Below are 14,726 nucleotides of genomic sequence, written 5' to 3'. Positions count from 1 at the left end.
AAATCAAGCAGTAAAAGTTCATACATAAGTAAATTCTAAATTCAGAGTGGGGGAGCTTTCTGTAATCCCAGCTTCTCAGGAAGCCAGGCAAAAAGATCACAAGTTTAAGCCCTGCTTGAACCATGAGAAGTTCAAAGACAGCCTGGAAAATTAAAAAAAAAAAAAAAAACAAAAACCCTCCCAAAATAAAAATGAAAAACTATGTATCCTAGAGCTAGAGATACAGTCACTGGTAGTGAGTGTGCTTGCCTAGGATGCACAAAGTCGGGTGTCTGATCCCTAGCACTGCATAATCAGGAGGATGGTGCATGCCTGCAATCCCAGAACTTCATACCTGAGCTCTAGGTCAGCCTACACTATGAGATCCTGTCTTAATTTCCTGTTATTTATAACAGCTTTACTTTTCTTCACATCCATCTAGTTCTAAGAGGGGAAATTCCTGCTCACATCTAAATTTTGTAGCAAGATTGGCATTTTAGCATGACAAAAAGACAGTAATACTTTGAAGTCCACTCATACAGTCACTGGCTTACACATTCATTCAGTCAGCAGTCATACACAAAAAGCCAAGACTAGCTTAAAAGGGGGGGAGGCCAAATTATTATTGATTTAAAATTTGATTACAACCAATTTTGTTGGCATTTAAAAATTGAGGCTTTTTAAATCTCAATAATGGCTATATACGGATATCCAGAAATCAGGTTTGGTAAAAATAGGAAATTTTCTAGTTTTCACAGATTAAAAGGCAAGTCAATTTAGAGAAACACAGACAAATTCCATGTTTACAGTGATTGTGCCAGATTTAACCTTCAGTAGTATGTAAGTAAATTGTTTCACATTGAGATCTTCACTTTTGAGATTTGACAGCTGTCCTTAAAAAAAACAAAAACAAAAACTCAGTACCTGTGCAAACAGTCTTCCATGTGCCTTAAGCACCCACTTAAAATAGCTCCACTGTATATATACAAAACACCCACCACATCTGCAGGGCAAAATACATACTTTCATAACAAAACTATAATGTACCTCTCAAGTATGAACAATATACACATAATACATGGTATACAGTATTTACAAAATATAAAATATAATACAAGCTGCTTGTATGTGACTTAAGCTCATTTCCTGTCATACACCGCAACATGGCAAGTTTCCACTGCTGTATCCATTTCCTCTTAAGAGTCCAAGGAGTTGGGGAAATCTATATTTAACACAGACACTGAAAACAACAATCTAAGTCTGGACTTTGAGGAGTGTTTTCAAGTGCACTGCCATCAGCTCCCTGCTGTGGCTGAGATTTTCAGCACTGCTTCCCATCCAGTGACTTGGAGGCTTTGGAAGAACACTAGGGGAAGGCGGGTCGCTAAACTTTGCTCCAGCGTAATTTTCCTTTTGGCTCATTTCTGTTAGAAATGAGGATTTCTTCAAATGGCTACTTTTAATGTTCTCAGTATTTTTAAAAGGCTTTTTATCCTGCTTCTGCATTCTCTCGGGGGAAGCAGAGTCCTGACAAAAGTCACTTTCGTTCCTTTTTGCAGAGGTGATCTTGGTTAGTGGCGAGTTGTATTTGCTTTTCTGCCTGTTTATCTTTGGTTGCTCACACAAGTGTATACCATGCACAAGCTGCCCGTGGGGAAGGGCAATTCTCTCCGATTTTCCCATCTTGGATTTTAAAGCCTACAAAGGAACAGAAAAGTGAATAAAGTTTAAAGGTTATCTTTGTATCATATATTCTACATATTTCCTTTTATCCCTCTAAAATTTAATCCAGTTTTGACTAAGTATGTATTGGTTGTGCTTGCTAGCAGGTTCCCAACACACACACTTCATGCTGCTACTGAATGAAATCAATGCTGTTACAGGCATGCATATAAAGTAAAACATCCAATTAAAAAAACTCAAGGTAACCATGTCCATCTTTTCTAATTGTAAGCAATGTTAACAAGCAAGTGTCCTCTGTGGGTTAGAAAAATGTTCCTGTCTGCCTTTCAGATTCACCAGCTTTTTGAAAAATCTTTTTAAGTCCAGCAAAGAGGCAGAACAAAATCTTTTGCTCATTGTGGTAACTTTCCTAACCAAAAGTGGAACCTACAGACATTTAGGTCAAATGAAAACTTCTATTATTAAATCCTTACCCTTCTGACACCCACATGACAGCAACGACACACACACACACACCAAAAAAAAAAAAAAACCAAAAAGGAAAGCTAAGCACAAGGTCACCCGAGTCATAAGATTAAGAATAAAATCTTGCTGAGCGATGGTGGAGCACAGCTTTAATCCCAGCACTCGTGAGGGGGAGGCAGAGGCAGGCGGATCTCTGTGAGTTCGAGACCAGCCGGGTCTACAAAAAGCGAGTTCCAGGGCAGCCTCCAAAGTCACAGAGAAATCCTGTCTTGAAAAGCCGTTAAAAAAATAAAATCTTTTAGATTAATACGTAAAGAAATCTTAGCAGCCCGGCAGTGGTGGCACACTTTTAATCCAGTACTCGGCAGGCAGAGGCAGGCGGATCTCCACAAAACTACAGAGAAACTTGGTCTAGAAAAACCAAAAAGAAGAAAAGAAAAAAGAAGCATTTTGCAAGTGTGGTGTAGTTCGCCTGTAATCGCTCTTTTTTTTTTGGGGGGGCTAAATTATCTGTTATTCTCACCTACAGAGTGAGTTTTATAAACTAATAGATTACGTAAGTGAAAAACCGAACTAAAACTAATAATAAAACAGACTCTTATTTGGTTCCCCTTCATGGGCAAACCTTGATCAAGTACAAATTTCAGTAGGATGACCGTTTTTGTGTCTTTATCAACAAAGAATAAACACTTCAAGTTGTACGAAAAGGGTTTTTTTTTTTTTTGCTAGAAATACTCTCCAATCCCTCTAACCCCGGCGAAATGTTATCCATACTATCCAAATCAGTTAATTGGCGTAGTTAGTTCATTTGGTAACTTCTAGAACTCATTTTGGGTACCGCTCACAGCACGGGGGTTGGGAAACATTCGAGTCGGGCATCTGACACACAGTCCTGCCAACTTCCAGAAGCCCGGAGTCTGGCTCTCCTAGGTCAGGCCGCGCGTGGGTCGGGCCGGGGTGCCCTACTGGGCACCGCGCCTGCGCCTCCACCCCCACCCAGCACCGCCTTCATGAGCGCCCCAGAGCGCAGCACGTAGCGGGCTGACGTCATCCCTCCGCGAGCCCGTGGGCCCCGAACGCCGAAACCCCCTGGAACGCCGCCAGCCTTCTAAATGCGGGCTGTTGCTGGGCCGCAGCCGCCGCTCCCATTGGCTGGCGCCGGAGCCAATGGGCGGCGCCAGCGCAGCCGCCCAGCCCCCGCTTCCGCCCCGGACTCCAGCGAGCGTCACGGAAACTTCCCTCCCGAGTAAACAGCCGCCCCGCCCCCACCGGCCCTACCTCCTTCGCGAGCGGGGGTTGTCGGTGTAGCAGGGCTGTGGCCACCGGGCCCCGGTCCTCCTGCGCGGCGATCGGCCCGGGAGCCGGGCTGCGGCCGCCCTCCAGGCTCGGCCGGTGCTGCTGGAACTGGTGGAAGCGGCTGGGGAGCTGCCCGGCCGGGCTGGCCCGCACCTTCTTCTTCCGCCGCTTCTTGGGCGCTGCCCGCGGGGCATCCGCCGGGGCCAAGCTGCAGCCGGACGGCGCAGCGGTACGAGGCACGGGGGCCAGGCACGGGCCGTCTCCCCCGAGGAAGTGCGGCAGGAAGAGGGTGGGTGGCAGCGCGCGCGGGTCCGGAAGGCGCGGCAAGGGCGGCGGGGCCGGGCTGACCATCGGGAGGGCCCCGAGGAAGCCGAGCGGCGCTAGGCGGCCGCCCAGAGCGAGCTCTCGCTGCGGAACGGAGACGACGGTCATGGCGCGGCGAGGCGCGGGACTCGGCAGACGACGGGAGGCGGGCGTCACGGGGCTGCCGCGGCTGCTACTGCTGCTGGAAGATTCGGAGCAAGGACCATGACTCGGGAGAGGCGGCGCAGCAACAAATAGCCCGGGCCGCCGCTGCGAGTGTTGTTACCGGAGGCCCCGCCCCGTGCCCGCCCACCTCCCTGCCGCTGCCCAGTCCGAACGCGCCTGCTAGGCCCCGCCCTCGGCCCCGCCCCCTCGCCCGGAGGCAAGACACAAACAAGCGGCTTGCTGCAGCCCGCACAAAGAGCCCACGGTGCGCAGGCGCGTCCAACGGGCTCTTCGGGAGAGTGTCCCGTGAACAATGAAGTTCGACCTCTCCTCCCTTGAGGCTCTGGGTAGGGGCGGGCGGAGGGAAGAGAGGACACTGGAGGAATCAGGAAGCTGCTGACCTCGAGAAAGGATTGCCCTGGGCCTTTTTTTGTTTTGTTTTTCTTTTTCATTATTATTTTTCGTTTTCAGTTCAACGTAAAATTAGTATTTAAGAGATCTCGGAGCATACTAAGGATTTATTCCATAGCACTGGTGAAGATCTGCCTACCACCATTTAACCTACCGTGAAGTGTGGCTATGTGGTATCTCATTTATTCGGTTTGTGACACTCACTGCTCATTAATCCCGGTGATGAAAATAAGAATTAAAGGATTTACTGATGGATTCCTAAATTTACAAAAAGTTCTCTGTAATCCCAAAAATGTCCCTTAGAATTTTTACTGCTTTTATAGGTAAAGACTTGGGGGGCGCTTGAGAGCTCATACTGTCCCTGATACTTGCTTCAGCAAACCAATTGACCTTTGTTCCAGGCAGGAGAAAACCAGCCCTGCTACAGTTTGCTAGCTAACTGAGTTAACAGAACTCTCCCCACAATTTATACAGAAAAGAACTGTAGCTACCAGTTACCAAACAAGTAGGTTCTCAGAACTAATCCTCTAAAACATCTGATTTGAAACATAACTCCTTGCTGGGCAGTGGTGGCCCATGCCTTTAATCCCAGCAGAGGAAGGCGGATGGATCTCTGTGAGTTCCAGATCAGCCTGGTCTACAAGAGTAGTTCTAGGACAGCCTCCAAAACCACAGAGAAACCCTGTCTCGAAACGCCCCCCCCAAAAAAGAAACATACTCCTTTAATGGCTAGGCTATATTTTTTTAAATCATTTTACAGAAGGGGATTTAAGACATAAAAAACCTTTTAAAATTGACACAAATCTTTTAAAAAGTTCACAGAAATCCAGGTCTGGCAAGATCAGAGTTGAAACTGGGGACTGGTGGCACAGACCTGTAATCCTAGCTCCTGGAGAGGCTGAGGCAGGAGGATGGAGAGTTCTAGTGTGGGAAATTTAATGACACTCAATAAAGAGGGGCAATTGGATGGATTAGCAAGTAGGTAAAGTGCTTGCTACATAAACCTGGCAGCCTGAATCCTTGGGAGCCACATAAAAATGGAAGAGAACCAAAACCACAGTTGCCCTGTGATCTCCAACCATACCCTGTGGCATACCTGCCCCCCCACACACACACACAGGAGAACAGAAGATGGGGATGGGCTAGGCAGGGAATAGTTCCATTGTCCTTGGCCAGAAGTAGGGAATGTCCTTGTTCTCAGGCCAGGAACACGAGATGGGAACTCTGATTTCTCATTTCTTTCTAAGTAACCACTCCCACACGGAGCATAAAAGATAGGATGTAACCGAAACTCCAATTCAGACACTAATTCCTGACAATGAACAGATTTAATACACATCTCTAGCTTTTCACTGTGAGAGGGTCTATCCATTCCCCGATTTCAGCCCTCCTTGTAGATGATTTTAAGGCTACCTCTTCTGAGGTGGCAATGCTGCAGTTGCCTTGATCTGGGCTCTGGCGAAGTCCTTTAAGGGAAAGCTATTTCCTCCTATTCAAAAGAATGGCATCTACCTCTTAGCATGGTAAAAAGGTATTCCACAACTTCCTTTTTTATCTCTCTCTCAGATACTGGCCAGAGCCTAGACATGCAGACATGCTTTCCTGGACACTCAGTTGGTCATGCTTTCTCTACTGCTCTCTGGCTGCTTCACAAAGGCAGTTTTCCTCTCCCCTCTTCTGTTTTTTCCTTCCAGGCAGCGGTGAGATTTTCAGCATTCCCACTCTGAGATCTTCAAAAAACAAACAAAACCCCAAATTTCTAATAAATTTGTCTTTGAGCTTCTGTTTGAGTCTGTTCTAAATTATCTTATTATTAAGATTAAGAACTCTGAGAGGGGACTTCAGTTTCCCTGGTAGCATATGACACCTTAAAAGAGACCCCTCAAAATGTCCAGTAACAATAAGAAAAAATCATTTTATTTTATACAGAGTCTTGCTATATAGCCCTCATTGGCCTGGAATTCACTATGCAAACCAGACTAGTCTTGAACTCATGGAAATTTGCCTCCCTCTGCCTCCCCAGGGCTGGGATTAAAGGTGTGCGCCCTCTTGCTGGAAAGGCTAGCTTCAATGCTGAGGTGTATCTCCTCCTTTAAAAGCACTGCTTTGAAAAAACAAAGCCAGACGGTGGTGGGCGTTCCTTTAATCCCAGCACTCGGGAGGCAGAGGCAGATGGATCTCTGTGAGTTTGAGGCCAGTCTGGTCTACAAGACTTAGTTTTAGTTTCAGGACAGCCTCCAAAGCCACAGAGAAACCCTGTCTCAAAAAAAAAAAAAAAAGCAAAAGCACAGCTTTGAAATGAAATGGTGGGGCTGGGTGGGGTTGGGAGTGATGGGACACGCTTTAATCCCAGCACTTGGGAGGCAGAGGCAGGCCTGATCTACATAATGAGTTCTAGGACAGCAGAGCTACATAGTGAGACCTTACCTTGAAGAAAAACAAAAACAAACAGCAAAGCACATTGTTGGTGGTCATCACCTGTATTGTCTGCCATACTACATTACTGGGTTTTGTTTGTTTTTAGTTTTTTGAGGGTCTTGCTATATAGCAGGATAGGTGAGCTTGCCTGTGAGGGTGAGGGCAGGAAGGCAAAAGGCAAAAGCTTCCTTCTTCCATGTGGTTTTGTTTACTTGTTAGTCTGTTTTTGTTTTCAAGACAGGGTTTCTCTGTGTAACAGTCCTGATTGACCTGGAACTCACTCTGTAAAACAGGCTGGCCTCCCAGCACTCGGGAGGCAGAGGCAGGTGGATCTCTGTGAGTTCGAGGCCGGGCTGGACTGACAGCCTCCAAAACAATAGAGAGAAACCCTGTCTCATAAAACAAAAACAAAAACAAAAAAACAGGCTGGCCTCCAAATCACAGAGATCCACCTGCCTCTGCCTCCCAAGTGCTGAGATTAAAAGTGTGTGTCACCACCGCCTGGCTCTTCTATGCCCTTTTATGTGTGTTGCCACTAGAAAGTGTAGCCCAGATGTAGGATGGACCTTCCCACCTCAAATGATGAAAATCCCTTCACTGACATGCCCAGCTGCTTGGGTTTTAGTTGTTTCCAGAAGCCAAGATGACAGCCTCAGCTAGCATCTGTGATGCTATTTTTGGTGGTCAACTTGATTACATCTGGAATTAACAAAAACCTTAATTTGAGGAAGGTAGTTTCATTTCCACTCCAGATCTTTGAGATAAGAAGACATACCTTAAACATGGGCAACACTTTCTGAGAGAAGCTTATGCTCTTCACCTGCTTGCCCTCTACTTTCTATCAAGCCACTTCCTCTACTGGCATTAGAACCCACTTCTTCAGATCCTAGCATATGCTAAAGACCAGCTGACACCCAGCCTTGCCGACCTAGCAACTACCCGATTCTTGGACTTTCCATTCATAGCCAGTCTTTATTGGATTATCTGGAATCAAGTCAGCCTAACAAATCCCCTTTCTCTATATAAAGGGATTTGTTCCATAAATTCTGTTACTCTAGAGAACCATGACTGATACACTGTCACGAAGCCCTAGCTCTCAAGGTATTAGGAGGTGAGGCCTCTGGAAGGTGATTTGTTGTATGGGAGCCCTCACGCGGCAGATGGTGAGTCCGGAAAGACCCTTGGTGCTGAGCAAGAACACAAGTCCATAGTCTAGAACTCTGAAGAAAGTCCTCACCAGAACTGACAAGGCTCACTCCTGGCCTTGGGCTTCCAGCCTCCAAAAGTCTGAAACAGCATGAGGGAGGTACCCTGTTGTACTAACACAGAAAGCACCAGTATATTGCTGAACCTTCCCTCCAGGCTTAGAACACCACCTTGAACCTTTGTAAGGGAAGTTAAAAAAAAAAAAAGAACTTAGAGAAACTTTGGGGAACTCTGGCCCCTCTTAGGAAAATGTATTTCTAGAAACACTACATTAGTAACCCTGGTGTACTAGTTCATATTTTACTACTGTAACAGGTTTATTTTGGCTCATGATTCGGGAAAGGGCAAAGTCAAAGTCATTGGGGCTGTATCTTGTGGTAGCCTTACTGGAATAGTCCTGCTGTGACACAAGAGACTGGGAGATCACATGTGTGTGCCTGTCTCTTTTAGTCTCTTGCCTTCTTTGTTTTTTTTTTTTTTTTTTTTTTTGGGAAGGGGTGGGGTAGCAAGGTCTCACTGTGTGGTCTTGGGTGACCTAGAACTTACCATATAGATCAAGCTGGTCTCAAACATGTAGAGATCTGCCCTCTCTGCCTTTGAAGTGCTGGGATTAAAGGTGTGCCCCACCACATCCAGCTTTTACCCTCCCACAGATCCACTAGGACTTAATCATGGGGGTTCCACACTGATGACCCAGTCACCTCTCAAAATTCTCGGTTGTTTGTTTGTTTGTTTGGTTTGGTTTATTGAGACAGGGTCAAGGGCAGACTGGACTGGCCTCACACTCACCGTGTAACTAAGGCTAACCTTGTACTTACTATACTTTAGGGTCTTACTGTATCTCAGGCTTTCTAGGAACACAGTATGTAGCCTAGACTGCCTTCCTAGAAATCTCCTGTCTCAACCTCCTTCCTGACTTACAGACTTGAGCCATTACACCCAGCTATGGGGTCTCACGTCTAAGCACTGTAGCCAGATTAAGCTTCTACCCACATAAGATTTCACAATCTTACAAAGATTACAACACATAAAAGTGAGGGAACACACTCAGGCTGTATCACTTGGTTGAGAAAAATTGGCTGGAGTCAAGCTCAGCTCATAGTCCTCCTTTTGAACCAATTCCAGGCAAATAAGCTAGAAATGCCTGGAAAGTTAAAGGGAAAAGAAAATGAAAGGGCTGGTTCCTGGGTCTTCTGATTAGTAGTAGCAATCATATCTAGAGACAGAGCATCCAGACTGTGGGGAAACACGACCATTCAGGTGGTTTCCTTTTTCCTTTAAAGCCAAATGAACTGAAATTTTTGTTTTTGTGTTTTAAGATAGGTACTAATGTAGCTCAGACTGGTTTTGAAATTTCTGATCTTCCTGCCTCACCTCCCTAATGCTGGGATTATAGATGTGTGCTTAACATTCCCTGCTTAACATTTTTATGTTTTCTTTTTCAAAACCAGAACAACTTCAAATAATAAAGATGATATTTTTTCTCTATGACCTCTCTATAGATTGTATTACCCTTACTCAGTGAAAGGCTTAATGGTTACAATCATATTTTCTGATTTTACCTGATATCTTCAGAAAAATGAGATTCAATTATTTCCAAGAAGTTTAAAGTAAATTAAGTGAGCAGAGTGTAGTGAAACACACCTGTAATCACAGCAACTAGGAAGCTGAAGCAGGAGGATTGCTATGAGTTTAAAGCTAGTCTGTGCTAGCCGGGCATTGGTAGTGCACACCTTTAATCCCAGCACTCTAGGGGCAGAATCAGTTGGATCTCTGAGTTCCAAGCCAGCCTGGTCTACAGAGCAAGTTTCAGGACAGGCTCCAAAGCAATACAGAGAAACCTTGTCTGGAAAAAACAAAAACCAAACAAATAAAAAGCTAGCCTGTGCTACATAATGAATTCCAGGCCTGCCTAGAAAATTAGTGAGATCCAGTACCAAATTAAAAGAGGGTCTGGAGCTGTAGTTCAGTAGTAGAGTACCTACCTAGCATAAATGAAGTCCTGGGTCGTCTTCAGCACTGTGTAACCTGGGTATAGCTGCAATTCCAGCCTCTTGGAAGTGGAGGCAGAGGGCTCAGGAGTGAGTTCAAGGGCAGCCTGGGTTTCATGGGAAAGTGTCTCAAAGCATAGTAAGATAAAAGAGCTAATATGCCTGTTATTCTACTGCTAGGAAGGTAGGGATAAGAAGGTCAGACGTTCAAGGCTAGCCTGAACGAGACAGGGGGTTCACAGACAGCTTAAACCATATGAGATTCTCTGTCTCAAACAAACTGGGGCTAAGAACTTAAGTAGTAAAGTGATTGCCTGCCCTGTGTGAAGAACACCTGAATTCAATCTCTAATATCACAGAAAAACTAAAAGCAAACTAAGGAAAATGAAATCTCTAATATCACAGAAAAACTAAAAGAAAGCAAGCTAGCTAAGGAAAATGAATTAAAAACATCCTGCCAATCTTATTTATTTTTCAGATCTTAGGATATTCAATTCAGTATTTTCTCCTAATACATAAATCTGCAAGGAAAATAACTCAGAAAACATAAATAGGGCCAGTGAAATGGCTCAGCAGTTAAAGGTACTTCCTGCCTGATGTTGCAACTCTGACAACTTGAGTTCAATGCCTGGAACAGCATGGAAAAGTAGAAAGAGAGAACCCATAGCCACAAAGAGACCCTGTGTCCTCCATGGTTTCAGCATGAAGCCCCCGCACCAAAAACAATGAATAAAATAAAAATAAATTAATAAAATTTCTAAGTTATATCATAAAAAACTAAACACAAGATCTGGGTATGATGGCATGTACCTGTAATCCTAGCAACTTGGGGAATAAAGGTGAGAGAATCAGGATTTCTAAGTCATTCTTGGCTACATAATGAGTTCAAGGCCAGCCTCAAACAACAACAATAACAACAAAAAATTAACTGAACGTGGAAAGCCCAAGCAAGTGGCTTATAGAGCTAAAGACCAAATGAAACCTCTTTCACGAGACCCACAGAAAGACCTGCTCATGTTGGCACTCTCAGTCATATTTCAGTATTTGATGATGACTCATTGCTATAATTGCAGTATCTAAAATGATGTAATTATCATTTTGAGTTTTGGGAGAGAATAACTGAAGTTTAGATTAACTTGTAAGTTAGCATGTTACAGTTATTTTTGTTTCAAGACAGGGTTTCCTTGTGTAGCTTTGGAGCCTGTCCTGGAACTACTTCTTGTAGACCAGGCTGGTCTCAAACTCACAGAGATTCGCCTGTCTCTACCTCCCAAGTGCTGGGATTAAAGGTGTATGCCACCACTGACAGTTTTCTTCATATGTATAGCTATACAACATGTGATTAGTTTAAATATTGATGCTAATATTTTCTTCTTTGATATGAAACCTCACTATTAATAGATCTAAATTTCTTACCTACCTACCTATGTATTTTTGAAACAGTCTAGCTCAGGCTGTTCTGGATGGCTTAATCCTCTTGCCTTACCCTCCAAGTGCTGGGAATTCAGGCATACCACCATACCTGACTATATTTCCTTTACTTCTTCTGTTCTTTAATTATAACCATCTCTGAGTTACAATGCCCTGGTTCTCTAAACCTAGTCAAATTGTTAATCCTTTTGTGACTCCCACTAGGTTAATGATTCATGCTTTATACACAAAGTCTATAACCAGAGTCTCAGCCTCTATCTGTCTATCTATCTGTCTCTCTCATTTTTTTAAAGACAGGTTTTCTTATGTAACCCAGCTGGCAAATTCACTATATAGCCTAGGCTGGCCTCAAACTCATGGTCCTCCTGCCTCAACCTCCCAATCCCCCAGCCCCCTTACCCCCTTCAACCACTCCCCTCATCCCTGCAATTTCTGGCATTATAGGCATATTCTACCATGCCCAGTTGAGTCATGGGATTTTTGAGGACTAAACAGTAACAAAAGGAATTTATAAGACATGAAAACAGAGAAGAAAAAAATTCAGGACCACCTTTGTGTTAGCTCTTTGTCACTGCGTCAAAATTATGCTTCAAGAAAATTATCCTGTAAGTAAGAAAGGTTCATTTGGCTCATGGTTTCAGTCCCTGATCATTTGCTTTTGTGTGTAATCTCACTTGCTTATGTCATATGGCCAAGCAAAGCAGTAACTGGGATCTTTCTCTCAATGATAAGCAACAAATGTGTTGGACCAGAAACTGAAAAACGTTCTCTACCAGGAAGTCAATAGAGGGAAATAAAAGAAAAAAACAAAACCAGTTCTGGAGAGATGTAGTAATATTTTGTTTGTAGTCTAACAAATGAAGCTTGCCTGAAGATCAGAATGCAGAGTTAAGCCACTAGTTAACAACACACCTAGTTAAGAGCTAAGCCACTAGTTAGCCATAGAGGACCAGCAGTGGTGGCACACACCTTTAATCCCAACACTTGGGAGACAGAGGCAGATGGATCTCTGTGAGTTCAAGGTCACCCTGGACTACATGAGAGTAAATCAGTCTAAAAGAGAAACAGAGCTCACACTTTTGATCCCAGCACTAGAGAGGGATGTAAGGCAGGAGCTCAGTGCAGTCTTAGGGAGTCTGAGGTTTGGTGGAGAGCATTGCAGTCTGCAGTCACTCTGAGCACAAGACTGCCCCACTTTGGTCTTGGTAGAGGTAAGAACTCTCTAGTGGCTGGCTGCTTTGCTTTTCTGATCTTCAGCTTGAACCCTAACATCTGTCTCTGGGTTTTTATTGAAACCAACTAGAATCCGTGCTGCAGAGCAATAGCTTGGTAGATAAAGTACCAAATATTGAGGGCGGCAGTTTGGGTACTCGGAACTCATCTAAATGCCAGGGTGGGTGTGGTGGCCTGACAGTAATTCCAGACCCCAGAAGGCAGAGAAACATATGGACAGCTGTACTGACAAGCTCTGGGTTCAGTGGAGAAACTCTGCCTCAAAGCATAAAGTAGAGAGTGGCTGAGGAAGACCTCAGGCCTACACACACACACACACACACACACACACACACACACACACACTCTACACATGCAAACATGCATACATGCACACACACAAACCACACACGTGCAAAATATAACAATAAATCAAGTTCTGTTTTGTAGCAAAACAACAAATTATTGCACTAAAAAGGTGTGTCTTGTTGGGAATGGTGGTACAAACTTGTAATCCTAGCATTTACATGCTGAAAGGGAGGATTGCTCATAAATTCAGGACTAGTCTGGGTTACACAGGGAGTTCTAGGAGCCTATATAGTGAGACCTTTTAGAAAAAGAAGGAAACAAACAAACAAGTCAACGTCTTTAACAGGATTTGGGAGGGGGCAAGGTTAGAGAGATGGCTTTGATGGCTTAGAGTACTTGATGCTCTTGCAGAGGACCGGTGTGTAGGTTCAGTTCCCAGCATCCACATGGTGGCTCACAAGCATCTGTACCTCCAGTTCCAGAGGATTCAATGCCCTCTTCTGAACCTGTGGGCACCAAGCACTTACATGGTGCACATACGCACATTAAGGCAAAATACTCACATACATGAAGTAAGTAAATCTTTAAACATGTTAAAGGATTTGGGGATCATCACCATAAGGTAAGTGGAGATAGCGGTAGTAACATTAAATGAGCAGTCTTCAAAACAAAACTTCCCGTGTGTCTCCTGTTCCCAGCTTTTGGGGGACTTGCCTTCTCTGAGCAGGTTAATTAAAGGAGGTGCCACAGGAAAGCACAAGCACGTATTCCTTACACATTTAGTGAGAGCCCGGAACCAATCCATCCATCCTCCCTTCTCTTCTTTCTTTTGTATCGTTTTGAGACAGGCTCTCACTGTGTAGCTCTGGCTAGGCTAGCCTGAAACTTGCTTTGTAGACAGTGCTGCCCTTGAATTCACAGAGATCTGCCTGCCTCTGTGTTCTGAGTGCTGGGATTGAAAGCACACACTTCCACAAACTTTCAGTTTTATGAATGTCCACTCACTAAGATCTCCTGTATACTAAACACTATAACATACTTGAGATTTGGCATTCGTGACCCCCAGACACTTTTTAAAATTTTTATTTTTGTATTTTACTCCTGACATGGGCTCTGGAATCAAACTCAAGACCTCTGGATCTGGAGTGGTTAAGAGCACTTTAACCACTGAGCCACCCCATCTCTCCAGCATTGATCTATGCAGAGCAGTGATGCAAACCCTATCCCATCAGTATCGAATGCAGTAGCTACACCTATTAGCATTCATGAGAAAGCCTCAGAAGCTTCCAAAGACAAAGGCTGCGTCTGTCTATACTGAGACACTCCCGAGGCTGAGGACTGCTCCTTCAGGACACCTGGCAGGTGTCAGTGTCCTGTTTTCTTTGCTCAGTGCAAACACTGGTACCGAGGTAGATTTGTTGACTTTAACTTGTGTGTGTGTGTTGGGGGGGGTAGTAACAGGACCTCCCGGAAAATAGGCAGGTCCTGTACCACTCAGCAGCAGTGCCCACTTCTTTAGCCTGACTTCTCTGCTTACCGATAATATGTGATGTGATTTTGTTCCTGGCTCAACCCCAGACTCCCCTCGTAATCTCTGGAAAGAATTCAGACACAGAGTGTGCTGGGGGAGACGGGCAGAGGTCATTGAAAAGCAAGCACAGTACAATTTCAAAGATAGCAGTGACAATGGCCAAAGAGACCACACTGACCCAGCAACCACATTAGACTGAGTCTGTGCCAGCCTCTCAGTGACAAAACCTGCCTTTCAGGTCAGAGTCCTGTCTAAGTGGCTGCTACGTGTGTTTGGACGGACTGGCACTGGCTTTTCAGAAAGGAGCTCAGTGAGGCCTCTTATGT

General features: G+C 44.6%; 1 protein-coding gene across 1 annotated transcript in view; it reads right to left on the bottom strand.

The window, feature by feature from the left end:
• Nucleotides 1-577: 577 nt before the first annotated feature.
• Pnrc1 (proline rich nuclear receptor coactivator 1) overlaps nucleotides 578-14,726 on the bottom strand; it is a 53,163-nt gene continuing 39,014 nt past the window's right edge. The window contains exons 2-3 of the mRNA XM_040740426.1: nucleotides 3,406-3,928; nucleotides 578-1,677 (exon numbers count right to left, since the gene is read on the bottom strand). Of these exons, the coding sequence (XP_040596360.1) occupies nucleotides 1,234-1,677; nucleotides 3,406-3,928 (967 nt within the window). The 3' untranslated portion in view covers nucleotides 578-1,233. The remainder of the gene's footprint in view (nucleotides 1,678-3,405; nucleotides 3,929-14,726) is intronic.

The sequence above is a fragment of the Mesocricetus auratus genome, unplaced genomic scaffold, assembly GCF_017639785.1.
Source record: "Mesocricetus auratus isolate SY011 unplaced genomic scaffold, BCM_Maur_2.0 Super-Scaffold_6730, whole genome shotgun sequence".
Lineage (NCBI taxonomy): Eukaryota > Metazoa > Chordata > Mammalia > Rodentia > Cricetidae > Mesocricetus > Mesocricetus auratus.
This window is presented reverse-complemented; position numbering and strand designations above follow the sequence as displayed.